Below are 21,368 nucleotides of genomic sequence, written 5' to 3'. Positions count from 1 at the left end.
TCGTACCTGTAGATTGATTTACTAACTCTCTTCAACTTTGGCTTTCTCTTCAAATTTCTTCTTCATCTCAAAGTAATTAACGTGTAATCCACATTCAGTCTTTGATTTTCCTTGCCATCTACCACTTCTTTCTCCTGCATCGGAGTTAATTGCATTCGGATCGGGTGGTGCAGTTGAATGAACATCTCCTATTGATTTATATCCTTGATCAAGAAGAGGATTATACGGTACATTCCTAATTATGATTAAATCAATTAGCATATAATTCTAAACATGAATAATGAAATATCAGGCAATTCTAATTTGATATCCTTGAAAGTCTTAAGGTAAAAAGTATAAATTACTCACTCTTGATCTATATATTCTTTTACTTGTTTAAAAGTCCAATTAATTAAAGGATTAACTTTAATTAATCCTCTTTCATCAACTTCTAAAACTTTTAAACTTGCTCTATCAGAACCTTGAGATTTACGTCGTCCAGTTATAATTGATTTTACACCTAATTCTTTATAAGCTCTTGAAGCAGGTTCAACTTTAACTAAATAATCATATGAAGCTTCATCTTTTTCCCATAAATTATTTCCATATTTTGAACTAAATTCTTCTGATGTTTTAACTCCTGATGGATAATATACGAACATTTCTGCTAAATAATTTTCAGATGCTGTTTGAGATAATTTAATCGTTTCAGGAAAATGATGTAATGTATCTAAAAATATCTACAGCGGTAACGATGTCAACTTGGGTAAAGATGCAAAATTAAGATGAAAGGTAAAATATCAATACTTACTAATGGTACGAGATGAATTTCTTCTCTTTCTTGTGAAATTTTTGATATCATATCTAAAGCTGCTGTACCGGTTCTATAATCGTAAATATCTTATAATCAATATGTGCATTTTACTTATATGATAAATGCCATTTGCATGTAATTAAAAAAAAAAAGAAAACTCACAATCCAAAAGCAGTGGTTTGATATAATCCTTGTAAATTATCAATAGCCCATCGTAATATATCTTGAGGAGATTTATCTTCTAATTCGATATTGAATTTCTCAATTTCATCTGTGGTATATTGCGGTATGAGAATATCTGTATTGGTCATTGTTGCTTTGAGAATTCCTATTGATTCTGTAAACCTATCTGAATTTCGTAAATACTTGATGTATCTTCAACTTTCCTTCTGTTGTATAAAAATCGTTTGGGTCGATGAGAATGACCGATATGCTATGTGTAAATGAATCCAATTTATATGCTTGCTAAGGTGTGTGTGTTGCTGAATAAGACTTTTATAGCATTATCGTTGTTATTGTTATTATTGATTTTTAACTTGTCTGACATTGGTCATTGAATTTTCTGTATTATTAGATTAGAAATCAACCCTAATTAATTCCAGATAAATCGGGGAGATGGGATGATGTGATTGATAAGATCTGGAATAATACTCGTAGTTATAATCCTAATCAAATCAAATCTCGTTCCTGAAATTGAAATTGCTGGAACCGTCATCATGGAAACCACGCTAAACCACTTGAAAGTTGATTAAATGGGTGACGGGAATATAAATTAGATAGACGTGGAGGTCGAGCGTGGAGGTGAGTTCGAATAAAGTTAAAAGACTCTCTCAATGGGACAATTTGACGTGTAATGTCTTGGCAAGTGCATCGTAGAATAGTCATATAACAGGATAAAGACGGATAGCAAGGAAAGACTGGCTCTCACATTGCATACATTCAACGTATAATCTCAACAAAGCTTGAAAATTGGTATAAAATCAGGTTGAAACCCATAGCTCAAAATCAATCACCATTCTACCTCGACATTTATTCGTCAAGCTGAATTAGACCAATTGCAATTTCATCGTGATGCGTCTGACGCACTTACTGTCCCTTCTTTTGCTACTACTAGCGCCAGCTATACAAGCCGCAGTACTAGCAATAGACTATGGAGCGGAATTCACCAAATTATCTCTGATCAAACCTGGAGTTCCTTTCGATGTGGTTCTCGATAAAGATAGTAAGCGGAAGATATCGAGTGTTGTAGGTTGGAAGAGGGATGACAGAGTATTTGGAGCGGAAGCTAAGATGGCTGTAAGTTCTCCTCATCTTACATCTTCAGATTCAATGGGTATCATCCCAAAGCTTAGCTATCATACATTATCCTATGACAGGCAACACGTTTCCCCGATACTCATTTTCCCTATGTAAAGCCTCTATTGGGCTCGAATACACAGCAACAACTTCCTCTCTACCCCAATCCACCCTCTCTCACCAACGACGGAGTCTTAATATTCCCTCATCCTTCTTCTCCTTCTCACATCTCGCCCACACCCTCGTCACACGAAGAAGTATGGACCCCAACCGCACTTCTAGCTCATCAAATATCGTATTACCGTCATCTTGCCGAAACTCTCTTACCAGCTGGATCTACTCCCGAACCTATAAATCAAGTGATCGTAACAGTTCCAGCATGGTGGGATCATTATCAACGCAAGGCTTATAAAGATGCTTTGGAATTACAAGGATTGAGTTGTTTAGCTATGATAGGTGAGGGTACTGGTGTAGCTTTGAATTACGCTATGACCAGAACTTTCCCAGATTTCAATCTTTCTACAGGCGCGGGCGACAAAGAATATCATATAGTATACGATTCTGGTGCGTTATCCACCACAGCAACGGTATTAGCATTCTACCAAACTAGTTATTTGCCAACACCTAAATCAAAAACTGCTATCAACACTACACATGTTGAAGTTCTAGGAGTAGGTTATGAGAATGTCGGTGGAGTATTACTTGATACTTCCATTCAAGATATACTATTACAAGATTTCATAACTAAAAGCGGACAAACAGGTATAAAAGACGACAAGAAAGCTTTAGCCAAATTGTCTAGAGAAGCAAATAGGGTCAAACACATTCTTAGTGCAAATCAAGAGGCTAACGTAGCTGTGAGTTTTACTCTCTGTTTTCGGATACAATTAGCTAATTTTTGATGCATAGATTGAATCACTATACAATGATGTGGATTATCGATCCAAAATCTCTAGAACATCTTTGGAATCATCTATCGAACAGTCCATTCCCCTATATTCCCATCCTATCACCTCGGCCTTGACCTCATCCGGACTCAGATTAGAAGATGTCAATTCTGTTATCCTCTTTGGAGGAAATACTCGAGTACCTTTAGTCCAATCAGCTTTAAAGTCTGTTTTAGGAGGATCGGACGATAAGATTGCTCAAAATGTCAATACTGACGAAGCTGCTGTTCTTGGTGCAGCTTATTATGGAGCGGCTTTATCTAGAACTTTCAAAATGAAAAACCTTAACGTGACAGAAAGGTCATTCTACGATATTAAGATGGGAGATGAAATTGTTTTCGAGCAAGGATCTAAATTGGGTGAAAGAAAGATTTTAACCTTACCAACGGATAAAGATGAAATTGTTTTGGATTTCACTCAATCTACCCATTTGTTAACAGGTCAATCTTCTACTATTGCGGAAGAAAATGCTAAATCTAAACCTATCTTGTCGGTAACTATTTCGGATATTCAGAAATCTCTCAAGAACTTCACTGGTACCTCACCTATTGTACAAGTTGCACTTCGATTAGATCCCAGAGGATACCTTTCTGTAGCTAATGCTGTCCTGACTTCCAATGTACCTGATACCGAAGAAATCAAAGATTCAGGAGTAGCTGGAGCACTTAAAGGTTTATTCGGAAGTAAGAAAGAGAAAGACGTAAAAGGGGAGGATACCGAAGATAATGCTGAGGAAGAAGTAGAATACAAAGACGAGAAGAACAAGAGTAAGAAGCAGAAAATCGCACTCAAGTTCAAGGAGAGGCATATGGGTATCAGACCGATGAGCGGCGAGGAGAAGAGGACAACTCAAGCTAGGTGAGTCTGGCATGCATTGGCGTCTACGACAGGACGGGCGGGTCGCTGATAATCTCCTCACAAATAGGCTACAATCCATAGCCACATTTGAGTCCGCCAAATTCGCTCGTGAAGAAGCTCGTAACCTCCTCGAGGGTTACTTGTACCGATTATCCGGCTTATTGAGTGAAGATGCAGATAACAAAGCTCTTCACGAATACGCAACCGCTAAGGAAAGGGAAACTTTGAGGAAATTGGTAGATAAATCAATGGAATGGTTAGGCGATCATGCTGAGACTGCTGATGAGGCGACATTGAAAGGGAAACGGTCTGACCTTGAGTAGGTCATCGACGAGTCCGACTAATCATCAAAACTCTTTGCTAATGTCTGGTTATGTAGAGCCATTGAGGCACCAATCTTATCTCGATTTAAAGAATATTTACATCGACCAAAAGCGATCGAAGCTTTCCAACAAGCAATGTTCGCTTCTCGAACTTTCCTCGTTGAGGCTACTCAGAATAATACCGTAGCTATCGAATTGGGTAAAAACGCAACAGACGAAAATCCAGCTATACCACCTAAATATACTGAAGAAGAATTGAAAGAAGTTGAAATTCAAATGAAAGATAATGAAGTATGGATGGATGAATTAATGAAGAAACAAGTTAAATTAGATAATGATAAGACAGCTGATCCGGTAATCAAGGCTGATGAATTGGATAGTAGGGGTAAGAAATTACAAATGACCGTGAGTTTAGATTACCCAATTTTGCCCAAAGATATTTAGACCATTGAATTAACTTTTTTTGGAAATATATTCATTAGGTTCTTCGACTAATGAATAAAAAACAACCTCGAAGACCTAGACCTTCTACTTCAACTTCAACTTATACACCTAAAACATCAATTACGAAAGCCAGTCCAACAGATCATGGACCTGAATTAAGAGAATCAACACATTCTGAATCTGATTTAAATGAAAATTCTACCACTTCGATATCTTTGGCTAGTCCAACACATAAAGGACCAGAATTAGAAGATTCTACTCAATATACAGGAGATAAAATGGGTACTACTTATATAAGTAAAGCTGCTCCAACAGATAAAGGACCTGAACCTCCTAAACATGAGGAATTATGATATTTGGGAAATACAATAGATGTAGATGAATAGAAAATCAGTCGATGCATAATATATATATATGAAATGCGAGATATAACATAACTTGTGTGTAAAATTTGGATAAATGCTCATTGATAATTAAAGTTTTGCAACTCATTTCAAAAAGAATTTTTGTCTATCAAGTGCATTTAATACATACGTTTACAATATACAACATTGTTTAGATTTATTTTTTTAAATCGAAAAATAAAATACAACTACAAATTGAAAACATTCGACTTTTTCGCTTTTCGTAAATGAAAAAACCGAAAAAAAAGGAATAATATTTACTAAATTTTTACATTTAACTTATTAATTTTTCAAATTTTTCAAATTTTTTCAAATTTAGCATTTCAAAAATCTAATTCTAATTCTTTAATTAAATCATTAACATTTTTTAAATCTTCTAAATCTCTTTCAGAATTAATTCTTGAATATAAAATTGAACAATCAATTGAATTACATAAATTTTTTTCACCATTAATTATTAAATTATTATTACAACATGATGAACAAATTAAATTTAATTCTTTTAATTTTTTTGAAGATAATTGTAATCTTGATAATAATGTATGAATTGTATTTGATTTATTCTTTTTACAATTTAAACAGATTGCTATAATAAAAAAAAAAAAAAAAAAAACAATAAATTAAATCAAAATTAGCAATACAAACCTTTGTTTTTTTTGTTTCATTTTTTTTTTTATTAAAAATTTGAAATTGTATTTAAAATTAATATAAACAAATAGATTACTCACTTTCACTTGATTCTATTCCACATATTATACAATGATTACTTTTAAAATGATTATCAATTTTCATTCCTTTTTTATTATTATTATTATTATTTTTAAAATTTATAATTTTTTTAGAATTATGAAAAATTCCATTTTCATTTTCATTTTCATATTTTCCTAAACGTTTTATTCTAGGCATTGTATCAAACCAATTTTCGACATCTGCACCTAATAAATTAAAAATTCTACTTAAAGGTGGAATTAATAAATTTTTAATATAATATTCAGAATCAATTGAAATTGTTCTATTATTTAAAATTTCTTCAGGTGTTCTAGCTCTTTCAATTAATCTTTTTCCATCTGAATTACTTATTATATATGGTACTCTTTCTCCATATTGTGGTTCATCTCTTGGATCTTTTAACATTCTTCTATATGCAACTGCTGCTCCAGGTGGTGGAACTCCTTTTTCCCTATTGAGTGTATCATATTAATTTAAAATTAAATTTCTAAAAAAACCCCTACAAAAAAAAACAAAACTTACGAATAAGAACCAAGTCTAACTTCTTTAGCAATTATAAAGTCTTGAGCTGATACTCTATTTTGTAAAATTTTGGTCCATTCCTGACGACAATAATCTTTAATTTGCGATAAATCTTGAGTTCGAAAAAGCATTCTTAGAAAAATTAATCGATTTCTTAATTATCAGCTTGATTACTCATATTGATACAACAAAGGTCGTTAATTGAATTCAATCGCAACTTACTTGAGACAAACTTCTTCCATTTTCTGCTGTGCTGGAAATCCATCTCTTCGAATAGTTTCAATACCCTTTGCATCGAAAACTGGTTCAATATCATCAGGATGTTCATATTTAAATCCTACATATCGCTTTTTAGCCATAAGTACAGATCCCATATATACCTAATATCCATCGTCAGCTCATCAGCTTGATTCTACGTTACAATGCGATAAAGGCGAAAGAGAAATTGGCTGACCTTTTCGAATTTGAGTTTTACTGGTTTTGGGTTCAAAGCGGTAACCGCATCTGCAATATCATTACCAATTTTAAATGCTTGTTCTTTTGAGCGACCAGGTAAAGCAACGAAAAGTGAATCTGTATCTCCATATACTACTTGAGCGCCCCAATCCTTACGGGCATGAATCAGTTCTTGAGCCTAAAAGTATAGCAGGATTCAATATATAAGCCGGGTGTAAGCTATACATATACAAAGAGGGAAATTACCTTTTCTAGTGTTTCTCGACCTGTTTGAACGATTGAATCTGCTACTTCGATACAAGGCATTCTACCAGAATAAGTGGCACTTGTATATCCATACGTAACATTCTATCAGAATTTACACCTATCAGTCGAATCTCACTACAACTTGAATAAACAACTCACAGCCATGAGTTTCAGACCCAGTTGTCGAGCATTCAGGAGAGATGTCAAAGACTATTGTAAAATGTAATTAGCTGTATGCTGAAACTGTAATTCTCCGTCGACTCACCTTGTCACTTCTTGCGCCTTTCATAGCATGTTTAACCATGACTCTGGTATCCAGAATTTCGCCCAACATCTTAGCTAGAAGACTTTTCCTTACAGCAGGTTTAACGAAAATCATCCCGTTGGGTGTGACTGTATAAACATATATCAGCTTTGAGCTATGATCAGGAATTATGATCGGCTGACTTACCGGTAAGGTAATCTTTTAAGAGTTCCAATAATCCATCAGCAACTTTTAATTCAGTAAACCCAAATTTGTTGGTGCCTTTGAATTTCTCAACTCTGCCTAGACAAGTAGAAAAGCATATATTATACGCGATCATGATAGAAGGATAAAGTGATTGAAAATCCAATACTAAAATCGGATGAGTATAATATTTAGATTCTGGTTCGGCTATCAAAGGTACAGCAAATGGGGCATTTTGTAATCCAACCTGGACAGTAAAACATCGTAAGCCAAAAGCGTCTGTGACATCGAACAGGACCAGGGAAATTCGTGGGCACTTACCTGTTCTTTAGACGGCGAGACTAGGACGAAACTTTCGGGTTTAGCAATTCTGAACATGAAAGATTCAACCTTGTATTGCGATCCACGGAACATGACTGAAGCGAAATCCACGCCGAAAACTCGAGCAAATTCGCTATGAGCCCATTAAGACTAGTAAGCAAAATTGTTTTAACAGATTCTGACAGCTACAATACTCACGCATTCTTTGTGATGATTTCAGCGGCATCAACAATCTCCATATAAATTACCACTCGTTGAAAATAGTATTTCAGTACTCTATGAGTATGTTCAGGAGTCTTACTTCTCCATAAAGCCGTTAAGCTTGCAGATGAGTAACGGGGTATTCTGCAAGTAGAAGATCAAAGTCAGCTCATATCATTTGAGTCGGTTCATAATAAGCAAGTAATTTACCTCTGATGCAATAAATGAAATACGACGTTCTCGAAGGAATAACTATTCAAATTGATCTCTGATCTGCAGATCCTCCAGATATTCAATATATGTCGTCCTGAAACTTTAAATGTAGAAGTATGATGAGCCGAGTATCCATCTTTCTTGGGCCCTGTATGACCTGAAACGACTCTGGAAAGCTGATCCATCAAATCGATTGCTATGAGATATTTGGATCATCAGCCAAGCGCACGGCATCTTCTGGATTGATTAAAGGAAAGAATCGACTGACCAAATTCCTCATGTGCTCGACTGACGAGATATCCCCAACTGGAATTATGTAGTTCCCAGCCTGCCAAAACGTCCGGATCCCAAAATTTTGTCAAATCAATAACGAAATTGATCAAATCCAATTCATTATCCAAAACTGTACACTTGATATTCTCTTGTATATTCAGTCCTTTAGTTTCATCTTCTATACTGGTGGATTTGGTTTTCTTAGGATCTTTCAATATTATATATCCCGTATGATAGCCTTTATGTTTGGTATTGTCCTCGAGAGTTGGGTCATCGTTCTGATAGCAGTAAAACACAGCTGTCACTGCGTCTTTTGCAGGATCAGGTAAAAGCTGATGGCGAGATTCGGCTAAATCCCAAACAAGAGAAATTGAACTTGACATTTCATAGATTGCGATGTTGCGAGCGAAGACTTACCAAATACCTCAAGAGCCAGTACGGACATATTCTGTTGTTCTCTTTCAGACTCTTTCGATTTCTGCTTTTGCGAGAATTTGAACCCATATTTACTTTTCTGAGTTGGTTTTTCGAGCTGAACAAGCAGAAAACATGAGTCTCAGGTATCGCTGTTATTTTCACGAAATATGATTCTTACCTGAGAGGTCAACAGTAGACGTTTTTCCCCTGAGAAAGTTAAAGCATTATCAGCCTAGTACCAAAACGAACGAGACATTTTAGACAAGGACTCACTGTCGGCTTGAAGAGCAGTATCTTCTCTCTCACACCAATCAATAACTTCTTTAGCAGTCGGAGGAGTTACTGCATATTCCCAACCGAATTTCCACTTGTGTCCAGTTCTCCTGCTTTTTAGCCATCTCTTGTTCCCCAGTGGATCAGAGAAAGACCCCTCAAAATCTTGTAGATCCTTCACCAAATTGCCTTTAAGGGTGAAGACTCTACCGGCAAATTGCTTAGATCTAGCTGGAACGTCGATGGGATTAGAGTAATACGGCTGTTGATAAATCACTGAGGGAATACCACTATCTTCCATTGTGGTCATAATCTCCATTTTACTCGGAGGAGCTAAGTGAAATTGCCATGATGTACTGGAAAGTACGACGTTGTTATTGGAAGTCGAATCTGAATTCGAGGTAGGGTGAGACTGTTGAGAGGACTGAGTCGTAGTGCCATTTGTACTGTTTGTGGACTTTTGTATAGGGGTGAACGTCACTTTTGCAGGAATGAGCGGCTGTTGAGATGCTCCCGGGGGAGTAGCCAGTCTGACACGTTTTCTGGATTTCAAGACGCTGCTGTTCGGTTCGCCGTTTGCTATACTGGGGTTTCTCATAACAGAGGATGGGAGAAGCATCGCTTTGGGGGTCACTTCGCTTTCGTCGTCATCGTTTTTTAGCGTAGGGCTGAGAGGTCGTTTGGTACCTTTAAATGTTGGCGTGATGAACTGACCATTCCCATCAGAGCTTTTCGTCGAACGAGAATCCGAGAATGAAATTGGTGTCTTCTGCTTAGGTCGAAAGAAAGCATCTACAACATCTTGATCAGGTAATTCGGCTTCAATCTCTTTCAGTTCATCTTTTGCATCTTCCAAATCATCTTGGCTGATACCCAGTTTAGATGTAACATTGCGTTGCATTTGAGATAATTCCGCTAAGGTATCTTCAGGATCTCGAGGTAATGACCCTGATGCGGAAGGTGGAGACGAGGAAATATCGCCTTGAGTTCGTCTTAGAGGAGGTAACATGATGACATTGGGAGAATCATATGCTAAGGCCGGTCTATTCTTTGTTGGCGTGTTGAGGGGAGAGATAGATGGATGACGATTTTTGGCAAAAAGATTACGCATGAGTGTGGTTGGGGTTGGTTTATCGCTAACGGGCGTTTTGGGTTTAGAGGGCGTTACAGGTCGGTTATCCCAAGGATTTCTTGGAGAAGGGATTGAAACAGAGGATCGATCCATGATTGTACTGAAAAGGTGGAGTTCATCAGCTCGTAAGACCATTCGCATGAGGAGACAAACTTGCTCTAAATCACCCAAACCAGCTTGCTCCATCATCCGTTTCTGTCTGTCAGTTCGTCTTCCTGAAAAATCCCCACTGGACGATCCCGTAGCGCTACTTCGCGTACTGGACGTGATAGAGCCATTTGCGAAACGATTTTTCTTCGGCGTACTCTGATTACTGCCGCCTGCAGGAAAATTCTGCCTGAGAAGTTCAGTTATATCCTCATCATCTATATCATCGAATAATGCTTCGTCATCGTCTCCGTCTCCTTCCTCAAAGGCCACCTTCTTTGGCATCTGAGTGGCTCGGAATTTTGCTCCTTCCTCAGCATGCTTTTTCACGTTGTCATCCTCGTCATCCGGATAATCATCCGTTTCTCGATTCTCATCATCAGCTTCTGAGGGATGGCGCGAGATCATTCTAGTATTCACGTCCATATCTATAGGCACATGCTGAGAGGCTTGTGTCATAGCGTATTGTTCGAAAGGATTCCGTTCCTCTTCCTCTTCTTCATCCTCATCTTCCGATGTTACGCCAATGCGCTCATGCTGATCAATACCGTCTTCCATTAAGTTAGGCTCTTCACCTTTGGTACTGATTAGTGGTATCTCTGCCTGAGTAGGCGAAGAAGCTTCATGGCCACTGGGAGATGAGGCCAAAGCTATAGATGCAGCAGCGGGCGAGGATAATGGATTCATTTGGGAAGATAAGTTATTTGACTTAGCTGATCGTCGGGATTTTTGGGTAGATTTCGGCGGTCTGGGTGGTCTTGGCCAATGAGCAGAAACAGCTTGAAACGTAGTCATGACCCACTTGAGATCTCTAATCAGTCAGAATCTTATTAACTTACAATCAAATCATGAACATACCTTATCATAGATCCTCTTCTCCCCATCTTTACCTTGAGCAATTTCATTGGAGAATCCCGTGAAGCTTAATTTACCCTTTTTTCGTCTTTCATCGTCCATGCGCTCTTTGATGAATTCCCACAACTCGCCTGAGATTTTCCAATTACCACCTTTGTTTTCGTCCTGACCACTATAATCTTTACCTTGTACTTTATATCCTAATTCTTCCATCGTTCGACCTCCCATACCTCCGCTGCCTGGCATCATCGCATCACTCCCTAAGCTCAATCCTTTCAGACTTCGTCGTCGACGCTCGTCCTCCCAAAGCTCCGCCACGGCCGGGACGAGCTTTTCATTGGGATCCAAAGGCTGATGTAATAATTCAATGAAATCTTGATGTAAATTACGCGGTTTTAGCCTTAACCTATTCAGTATATGGTGAGGTAATATATCGATTTCTAAGGGAGTGTACGTATCTTTCGGTGGAGACATGCCGAAAGGATATAACATGGATTCGGGCACTGTGAGCGAGTTGAAAATTTCTGGAATACCATGAGGTGAGGAAGGAGGGGAATCATAAGGGTCTCCCTCTGAGACCGAATTATAATTAGCTCTTTTTCCGTCACAATTAAAGGAAGAAACAATACTCACCAGGAAGGGGTTCTCTGAATTTTCCTCCACCAACTTCAAGCCAACCACAACCATAAAGATCAAAATCACACATGAATTGAAGTACATGATTCATATGAGCTTCATGTGGTTGCCAAATTCTACCCAATACAATAGGTTTACGAAGTTGTTCTAAAGCTGTCCAAAATTTTGATGGATTTGAAAGAGAAACTTTGAGAAAATATGAAAATCCAATATGATATCCATAAAATGGTATTCCTTTAACTAACATTACAGAAATTACATGAAGATGTTTTGGATCTACACCTCCACCAAATTTATTTGCATTTCCAATTGAAGTTGGATTTTGTCTTGAAGCTATACAAATTGCATGATTTAAACTAACTGCAAATCTCTGACAAATTTTGATTACTCTTTCTGGTCTTAATGGATCATCTCCTGAAGAACTATCCATTGGAAAAGGAACGTAAAAATATGGATAACACATATGAATATTTGCGCATATTTTTTGTAAATTTGGGGTTGTTCCGAATATCCTCATAACTGGTAATTTGTCAGGTAAATTTCCCGGAGGAATGGCAGTTGAGAATCTTGATGGAACATAGTATTCTCTCAAGCTGGGAAGAGGTGCTGAGAGAGTCGAAGTTATGTGGGTTATACGTAATTTCAAGATTGGTTCAGCAGGTGGTTGTTCGGAATAAGGGTGAGAAGAGGGATAAGCCGGGGATGAAGGTCCACCGGGATCGTATGGCATTGTGTCACCTCATACAAGTGAGTCAGGCTGAATGTCATGGAATCGGTACTAAGGTCCTGGTCATTTTAGAATGTATTTGTCGTATCTTAGCTGAGTATGAGCAGCAGATGATGCATTTTGATGCAATTTGTAATGTCTAATTTGAGATGTGGACCATAACCAATTGTTGTTTTTATAATTGGCGATCTTATTCGATCGCATCGGCGACCCCCGCCTGTCTTGACATATGACGTAGCAGTAATAGTAGTAGTAGTAGTAGTTTGATTGTTTCCTGATTTCTTGGCAATAATAAAGAATGATGAAACTTGGCATCGCCCCACAACCTCTATTCTAAATTTCATTTTCATACTTAATCAATTTACTCACGAAACAATCTTCTTTTATAATTTCATTTCACAGATATATACATAATCATGCTTTCAAGTATAACAACACTAGTTTCCATCGTCTTATTACTGGGGGCGCAAAACGTTAGCGCAGCCATCTGTTATGATGGTTATGGTGAGTTTTTACCCTTTTCTCCTTTTGTTCGATAGTGGCGATGAAATTTCATTGACCTTTCGCTAATCCTTTTCTGCAGGTCGACGATATTATTGTAATGGTGGATTAGGCTGGGGTGCTAGGTTGGGTATTGGACTAGGTATAGCTGCTTTGGTCGTGGTTGCTTTTGCTCTTTGTGGATATATGCGAAGAAAGTGAGTGAATGTTTTTGAACTACTCAAAAGATCGATCCTGATAATCTATAAACATCTTTAGGCAACTCCGAAATCAGTTTTCCAAGTATAAACCACCAGCTCTTCCATATTCTAATGATCAACAACAAGGTCAAAATCCTTATGTGAACAATCCACCTCCTCCTACAGGAGGATATCAAGGTCAATCACAATCATATTATGGTAATTCAAATTTTAATGGAAATCCATATGGAAATAATCCTCAACCTCCTCAACAAACTTTTCAACCTTCTATGGCTGGGCAATATCAATCAAGGAATGATACTGGTACAACTCCAAATGTTGGTACAGAAGATCATGAACATGGATATGAATGGGCTCAAGCTAGAGAAGCTGAGAGATTAGAGAGAGAACAAGCTGGTGCTGAAGGTGGAAAAGCTCCTCCAGGTTATGATGTTGCTACCAGTGAGTTTTTATTCGCTTCACGAGTCTCAGAAGTCTCATTGAATTTTTGGCGCTGATCAATTGAATTTATTCAGGTACTCAAAACACTGGCAATGCTCATTCAACCTATCAACCTCCTGCTGGACCTCCTCCCGGCAAAATTGTGTAAGAAGAGATCCAATTTTACCCAAAATTCAAGTATAATTTCAGTTTCAGTATAGTCAAAGATGTGTATTTTTACATAGATCGCTTAATACCGGAGGTATCGGACTATAGTTCAATTAGTAAGAAGAATCAGTTCGAAAAGTGTGATACGAGTATCTGCATACGATTGGCAATGATACATGAATTGCAAAGTATGCATTAAACCTATAACTATAATTATATCTACAATAAGAATGATGAGTGGTACTTGCCTATGCCGTGTACTGACGAATAACAATTCAAACTTATATATTGGAAAAAAGGTAAAGTCATTTTCTTTTTAAAAGATTTTAAAATTTGATAAACTTATTCTATCATTTCCTCAATGATAAGAGTAAGATTTCAATTGGTAAAATTTGGTATTTAATTTTTGGTCAATTAGTATTTTATTTATATTTTTTAAGCTAAATTTTACCTTCATGAATAACTTTTTTCTTCTTCAAGGGTATATACTTCCTATTTCTTATTTGTTTGTTCTTCAGTTGGATAATCTTGAGAGAATTCCTTCTTGTTTTCCGAGAAATATTGTATAATAATTATTCAATTAAATAATAGTCTATCATTAATTGCGATAATTCCCATAAAAGACATGTATGAATAATTTTTCATTTTTCTCAAGGAATTGCGAGGTTTACAAGATCAGACATATTATATAGGACGTCAATCTAAGGGATTAATCAGAAGTTTGAGAAACATGGTCCAATTAACGCTAAACACTTATTCGCAGCTTTACTTATCTATTGGCGAAATGCGTTCCATCCAATTCAATAGATGTATGAGCTGCATTATCACATCGATACACTACAAGTATGACCCAAATATTGACCCGCTCAAACCTGTTCCTCCTCTTGCTCCTCCACTTGAGGCGGCGGCGGAGCTACCATTTCTTCCTCTTTTACCATAGCCAAAGATAAGACTGTCAAAATACTGACAATCAAATTAAAGACGAAGACGAGATGTAAAGCATGTTCGTAAGCGTTAATAGCTGCGTCTTTGTACTTTGGTGAAAGGTGAGGAATGGATGAAGTAGAATGTCTAATTTGATAAATGATCTATCGATGCGGTGATAAATTGATCAGTCTTAACCTCTTGATCAATTATCAAGGCTAATTCTAGCTGATACTCACTTGAGAAGCACCAGGACCAACGATATCCCTGTCAAGATCTTTTTGAACTACATGCTGTACTATTGCGGCGCTAATAGCGACTCCCAATACTTGACCGACAGTTCTAAAAAGATAAGACACTACCAAAACATTCCGACGTCAGCTATTTATTTATAGCATATCCAAATACAGAATGCAAAAGATTGCAAAGTAAGACCACTCACTACTAGTAGCTACGGCAGTTTCACTTCTATCTCTTCTAGTTATGTGAGTCATTAAAGCTACTAAAGAAGTAGTTAAAACACCAGCATATCCAAATCCACCCGGAGCTTGAGCTATCCAAGTTAACCAATTAGGTGATAATCTTTTCCAAAATAACATCCCTATAGAACTAATAACCATTAAACTTGAACATCCAACAGATAATAACCAATATTTTCCTGTATGTCTCATTCTCCATCCTGCAAATAATGATCCAATACCAATTAAAATTGAATTTGGTAATAAATGTGCACCAGCAGATGAAGAACTTTTAGATTGAACAATAGTAAAAAATAAAGGTAAATTATATAAAATTGAATATTGTCCTAAAACCATTGTAAATGAAGAAATTGCAATTGATAATGGAGTACGACGAATTAAAAGTTTAAGTGGTAAAATTGGTTCTTTTGAATAATATCCTTCAATTAAAACGAAAAGACAAAGTATAATTACTGATATCATTAATAATCCAAAAATGATTGGATCGGAAAATTTATAATCTTTTCCATTTGATTTAGTAGTTGATGTTTTAATTGACATTGAAAGTAATAAAGTTCCAACTCCTAAAGCTAAAGTTAAAGATCCTAACCAATCAATTCTACCAAGTTGCTTTTTCCAGCTAGGTTTTTGAGCTTGTTTCGATACGGTATCTTCATTATCCGTATCCGTAAACCGTGAGCCATTTTCAATGGAAGAAGCTTGTGGGAAGTTGACGAAAGTGTAAATACACCCAGCAGTAATTAAAAGTAATGGTACTTGAGCAGTGAAAGCTACTCTCCAACCAAAATGATCCGAAATCCATCCTCCTACAGGACCACCTAATGCCGCTCCTGTACCCTATTCACGCACATTAAACAATCTCAGTATATTGACTTTTACAGAAGAGACATTCTTTTTAGAAAACCAAAGAAATTATTATTTTTGAATTTAAAAAAAAATCCAAAACTTACAAATAATATATTTACATAACCTTGATAAATACCTCTATGTCTTAAATCAACTAAATCCGTCATTAAAATAACACTAACACTTTGTACACCACCACCTCCTATACCTGCAATACCTCTTGAAATAATTAAACTCCAAATTGAAGGTGAAAATCCACATAAAAAAGTACCAATAGTAAAAAAAAACATTCCAGTTAAATGAGAATTTCTTCTACCAATTAAATCTGATAATCTACCATAAATTGGTGTAAAACAACAAACTGATAATAAATAAGAAGTTCCAATCCAAGAAATTTGTGTAGAAGATTTAAATTCAGATCCAATTTCTGATAATAATGTAGAAACTAATGTTGAATCAAATGCAACTAAAAAAGTACCACACCATAATGAAAAACAAATTAATCTAAATTTTATTGGAGATAATCCTATTAAATTATGATGTTTTTTAAATTTTTTATTATTCTTAATTAAAGAAGTTCTTTCATTTATTATATTTTCTTCTTCTCTACTTGATATAGATGATTGTGAATTATTTCGTATTAATTGTGAAGTAGTCATATTGAATGATATATATGTGACATTGAAAACAATCCAAAATGATATATTGAAAAGATCAAAAGCTTTTGTATTCGTTGAGACTCCTAGAATATAGCTAACCTGCAAAAAGGTTTGTAATATATTTTTAGTGAGCAATGATTAGCGACGACCAAGCTCTAATCATCAAGTCTATGTAGGTTTATAGATCGTAAAGAGGTGTAGTTGAAAGATCATGATAACAATTCCTGCCGAAACCCGGTAATCATCGGTCAAAGCCGCTCCTACTCTTAATGACCGTGCAAGAAAAATACACCGAGCTGGGCAGCCAATAAGGGGCAAAAAGTATGAAGCGGCCAGATATTGGATTATTTATCAACAACACCCAGATCTGTTGGATGCTATTGGGAATAGAAAAGGATGTTAGAAAGATCGTTTAGATATGTATGGCCGTGGCGTCTATATTTGCAAATTCGATGAATGGAAAGATTTGAGATAGAAATCCGCCTTTATTTGATCTAGCAGATAACAGTATTTATCATTTTGCATAGTAAAGCATCTTCATATCCGGATGATATACTATTGCAGAACGTTGATAACGATCTCATCCGCATTCCATCTTTTGTATTGAACGTCAATTTCAGCCACATATGATCATCAATGAACGGGTCGAATGGTGCGATGAGGTGAACCCCCAATTATTCGATGGGTGGACGGAATCAATTTGAGTGATAAATATATTTGGCGAGTTAATGGTAACATAAAGTTTGTCATTTACAGAGTGTGAATGAGATGAGACACATGGTGGGGGTTTTAGAATCATCATAAAGCTTATACCTTATCTATTGAATACCCATTAGAACCATACAATAGACACATAAACACACATCGACTGTATCTATTATCCAACTCAAGCACTAGTGTTTTCTCTTCTGTCGAATCTTGTTTGTGAATACTATACTTTCATCCAATGTTTCCTTAGATTACCTTTCGTTCATCAATACCCCCTCACCCTCGCGACGTGATGATCGCTGTTTCAATCTTGATGGACCCATCCAGAGTGATGATAGCGAACATTTTGGGATATATGAGTATAGGATGTTGGCTCTGCGCGCAATTACCGTGAGTGTGAAAGATATCTGTCATTGTCTTTCTGCTACTTTGATTATCATGCTGAATTTCAAATTCGCTTTTGCTTTCCTTTTATAGACAAGTCATCAAGAATGCATCTCTCAAATCTTGTGAGGGGTTGGCTCTACCTTTCTTGTGTAGTTGGCTGTTTGGTAAGTTCCTCAGAACCCTGCTGCAAATACCACAATCCAATCTAACGCATCTATCATAGGGGATATAACGAATCTTCTGGGATGTCTGTTGACAGATCAATTACCATTCCAAGTGGGTTCGATCAAGTGGCCTCTGCCTCCCTCTGAATGCGACTGACATATCAAATCTCATGATAGACCTACCTCGCAATATATTTCTGTACAATAGATCTAGCTTTAGTTGGCCAATATATCCATTATAAACCGACTGCTCCCGTTCGACCTCCTTCTGTAGCACAAACACCTAGATATGTGACATATAACTCACTCATATCATCTCCTCATCAATCATTGATCTTACCTCCTGCAACAGCTCCCCAAGGTCGCAATCGTTCATCGTCTGGAAATCTTGTCACTACATCCGCTCCTAATACAGCTCGACCTCGTACAAAACGAAATTTTTACCCATCTAGTACAAATATTCACCACTTACCGCCAGATATCGCTGTAACTTCATCTTCGCCTGCAGATGGATCTTATGCAGCTATTTATGAGGCTGCTTTAGATGTTGCTCGAGCAGCAGAAAGAGCGAGTCATAGAAGGAGTAGATCCAAAAGGAGGAGATTGTCAAGGCAACATTCAGCATCAAATACGCTTACAGAAGATAATGGAGAAGATGGGATGGCGGATAGTTTTCACTCTGAAATGTCATCTTCAACTGCAAACAATAGTCCTAGGAGTGCACAAAGGAGTAGAATGACACAATCAACTGGAACTTTGTTGGCTGATAATAGAGGAAGATCAATGACAAGAACCAATACAAGAAGCCCAATGCATGGTGTTATCCCCCTATCGTCCAGTCATCAGGACGAGAACGATACATTGGATGGATTGCCATCATCTGGTATTTTAGGTTTAGTACTAGGAGGAAACGGTCAGGGAGAATCACAAATGAGAGAGAGCAAGCGAAGTCAAAGTAGGAGCGTGAGTCTCGCACGAGGGTCTGGAGGTAGAGGAGGAAGAAGAGCTGCCGGTGTAGCTTTTATGAGTCTGGGTTTGTTAGTCGGCTGGGGAGGACTTGGGGGCAAAGGCGCAATAAAGGGTAGATCACTGCGAAATACTGGACAGGTCTTGGTTGAAGCAGATGAAGTAAATTCAGATTGGGTACTTTCGACAATAACCAAAGATGAATATGATTCAAAATCGTCACATCTACCTTTCAATAACCACGTTGATTCAGCATATCCTTCATCTTACATCACCTACATTACAACGGATCATCCAGAATCGCCTTCTCCACCTCATCCCCCTGAGGAACCGCCCTCAATCCAACGTATGATAGGCAGAATATCAGCTTGGGCATGTACAAATTTATACCTCGCATCAAGATTACCTCAAATATGGAAGAATTTTCAACGTAAATCAGTAGAAGGATTATCAATTTTATTATTTGCAATGGCATTCATGGGAAACGTAACTTACGTTGCTTCGATTTTATTGAATCCAGCTGGAAATGGAGATCCTGATGAATCAAGTCATTATCTTTTAGAAGCGTTACCTTATTTACTTGGATCAGGTGGAACATTATTATTTGATATGACAATTATGATACAATCTGTAATATATGGTTCTTCACCTCCTTTACCTATTCAATCAACTACTTTAGAACGACATTCAAGACGTAAAGGTTATTTCACAAGAAAGAGAATAAAACATATGGAAGATGGTCATTCTCATCCTTCACATATAAGATCACACTCTTATACTCAACAACCAACATCACAATCTGTATCTCGTTCACATTCACAAACGCAACACATATTTAATCATCAGCAGCATGACAATGAACAAACACCTTTATTACCGCCTGCTAATATCAATAATGGACTGGGTATAAATGGTATAGAGTCAAATAGAAGTAAGAGTAGAAGTAAATCTCCAGACAAGAAATTGTCCAAAGATCGAGGTAAGAAAAGATCAATAATTGATGGAAACGATTTTTAAGAGTGAAGATCCCTTTTTGAAGATATTTTGGATGTTAAGGTAGTTACATTTAATGCTTGCATCTTGCTCAATTGCAATGACTTTTCACATACATGTTGTTGTATATACGTATAAAATGTTTTCATGTAGATAGATAGATGTCTTATGAATTCAGATATTACTCATTTACTATACAAGTGCCACTCGGACAAGGAGGATGACGTCATTACGTCATAGACAGACACGGTTGCTAACGGATCTCCATTGAAACAATGACCACCTGAACTTCCTGATAATTCATCAATAAAACCTATTGTTACCTTTCATCTTACATTCACTTGTTTATCATACATATCGAATCCGCAAATCATCGGAATAACATAAGATGTGTGAGCAGTCTCACGTTCAATAGGCAAAATAATGTATAATTAATCTTTTTTCTATGCAATTTCTAGCAAACCCAACAGACCTTTTTAATCAAGCTAAATCAGCTGCTTCAAGTGTAGCTTCAACAGCTATTAACACAGCTACAAACCTTGCTAATCAAGCTACAAATCTTGCAAATCAAGCTGCAAATTCAGATGTAGCAACAAATGCAACTGCTCAAGCTAAATCAATTGGAAATCAAGCTGTTTCAACTGCAGGATCTTTAGCTGGACAAGCACATGCACAAGCTCATTCTTTAGCTCCTGGAGTTATCCCTGCTCCTTCCGGAGGAACCGGAGGAGTTAATGTTGCTGAAGGTGTAGATAAAAGAGGTGATTTAAGTCCTACGGATGAAATTGGAAAAGCAAAATTTGAAAAATTGTTCGAAAGTAGACATACTCCAGCTGAATTACAAGATAAAGGAATATTAAAAGGTGAGTCTGATTCAAGCTGACATCAGCTTCAACTTCCTTTAGACGTTTGAATTTGTCTCCTGTGAGAAACAATCATATAAGGAACCATAGAACTGATAGAAAGTAATCTTGATAGGTGCTCCTGGTGATTCCCTTGCTGGTAAACGAGCTGATCTCGAAAAGGCCATGCACAAGGTAATTCAGCTTTCTCCATAGTATATATCGTCAAGCTGACTATGATTGATCAGGACCAACTTGATAAAGAAATTGCTCAACGACCTCAACCTGAAGAACTGGTTAAGAAGGGTATCTTAAGCCGTAAGTCAAGCTATATGATCGTTGTGCCTGCATGAGATGCCAGAATAGCATAGAGACCCGCCAACGACATGCAAACGGCACTCGTCCTTATCATATGAGTGAGACCTTGATGCTGACTCCGCCTTCTCACCG

At 37.0% G+C, this 21,368-nt stretch overlaps 7 protein-coding genes across 7 annotated transcripts; 4 read left to right on the top strand and 3 right to left on the bottom strand.

Annotated features, from left to right (window-relative positions):
• Positions 1–21: 21 nt before the first annotated feature.
• On the bottom strand, positions 22–1,104 carry I206_103321 (phosphoadenosine phosphosulfate reductase; the record flags this gene model as incomplete). Its single annotated transcript, XM_019153442.1, has 4 exons — positions 22–235; positions 349–719; positions 791–863; positions 956–1,104. The coding sequence occupies 4 exons, from the start codon at positions 1,102–1,104 to the stop codon at positions 22–24; spliced, it is 807 nt and encodes a 268-aa protein (XP_019013603.1).
• Positions 1,105–1,864: 760 nt separating this feature from the next.
• I206_103320 (uncharacterized protein) lies at positions 1,865–5,014 on the top strand (the record flags this gene model as incomplete). The annotated part of the gene is made up of 6 exons (XM_019153443.1): positions 1,865–2,089; positions 2,170–2,946; positions 2,999–3,894; positions 3,962–4,213; positions 4,274–4,622; positions 4,700–5,014. 6 exons carry the CDS (start codon positions 1,865–1,867, stop codon positions 5,012–5,014), a joined length of 2,814 nt encoding a protein of 937 aa, XP_019013604.1.
• Positions 5,015–5,388: 374 nt separating this feature from the next.
• On the bottom strand, positions 5,389–12,664 carry I206_103319 (uncharacterized protein; the record flags this gene model as incomplete). The annotated part of the gene is made up of 19 exons (XM_070202723.1): positions 5,389–5,651; positions 5,794–6,245; positions 6,317–6,448; positions 6,539–6,696; positions 6,771–6,950; positions 7,019–7,120; positions 7,178–7,228; positions 7,284–7,411; positions 7,470–7,713; positions 7,788–7,920; positions 7,986–8,132; positions 8,199–8,397; positions 8,470–8,823; positions 8,892–9,006; positions 9,070–9,098; positions 9,165–10,396; positions 10,454–11,244; positions 11,302–11,870; positions 11,932–12,664. The coding sequence occupies 19 exons, from the start codon at positions 12,662–12,664 to the stop codon at positions 5,389–5,391; spliced, it is 6,012 nt and encodes a 2,003-aa protein (XP_070058824.1).
• A 413-nt stretch (positions 12,665–13,077) lies between these two features.
• Positions 13,078–13,951, top strand: I206_103318 (uncharacterized protein; the record flags this gene model as incomplete). The annotated part of the gene is made up of 4 exons (XM_019153445.1): positions 13,078–13,165; positions 13,245–13,359; positions 13,421–13,803; positions 13,878–13,951. The coding sequence occupies 4 exons, from the start codon at positions 13,078–13,080 to the stop codon at positions 13,949–13,951; spliced, it is 660 nt and encodes a 219-aa protein (XP_019013606.1).
• An 865-nt stretch (positions 13,952–14,816) lies between these two features.
• Positions 14,817–16,858, bottom strand: I206_103317 (uncharacterized protein; the record flags this gene model as incomplete). Its single annotated transcript, XM_070202722.1, has 4 exons — positions 14,817–15,038; positions 15,114–15,232; positions 15,317–16,190; positions 16,304–16,858. The coding sequence occupies 4 exons, from the start codon at positions 16,856–16,858 to the stop codon at positions 14,817–14,819; spliced, it is 1,770 nt and encodes a 589-aa protein (XP_070058823.1).
• A 1,000-nt stretch (positions 16,859–17,858) lies between these two features.
• On the top strand, positions 17,859–20,100 carry I206_103316 (uncharacterized protein; the record flags this gene model as incomplete). Its single annotated transcript, XM_019153447.1, has 4 exons — positions 17,859–17,956; positions 18,044–18,117; positions 18,177–18,229; positions 18,295–20,100. 4 exons carry the CDS (start codon positions 17,859–17,861, stop codon positions 20,098–20,100), a joined length of 2,031 nt encoding a protein of 676 aa, XP_019013608.1.
• Positions 20,101–20,521: 421 nt separating this feature from the next.
• I206_103315 (uncharacterized protein) lies at positions 20,522–21,271 on the top strand (the record flags this gene model as incomplete). The annotated part of the gene is made up of 3 exons (XM_019153448.1): positions 20,522–20,939; positions 21,055–21,113; positions 21,167–21,271. The coding sequence occupies 3 exons, from the start codon at positions 20,522–20,524 to the stop codon at positions 21,269–21,271; spliced, it is 582 nt and encodes a 193-aa protein (XP_019013609.1).
• Between the last annotated feature and the right edge of the window lie 97 nt (positions 21,272–21,368).

Source organism: Kwoniella pini, chromosome 4, assembly GCF_000512605.2.
Source record: "Kwoniella pini CBS 10737 chromosome 4, complete sequence".
NCBI classification, from domain to species: Eukaryota; Fungi; Basidiomycota; class Tremellomycetes; order Tremellales; family Cryptococcaceae; genus Kwoniella; species Kwoniella pini.
This window is presented reverse-complemented; position numbering and strand designations above follow the sequence as displayed.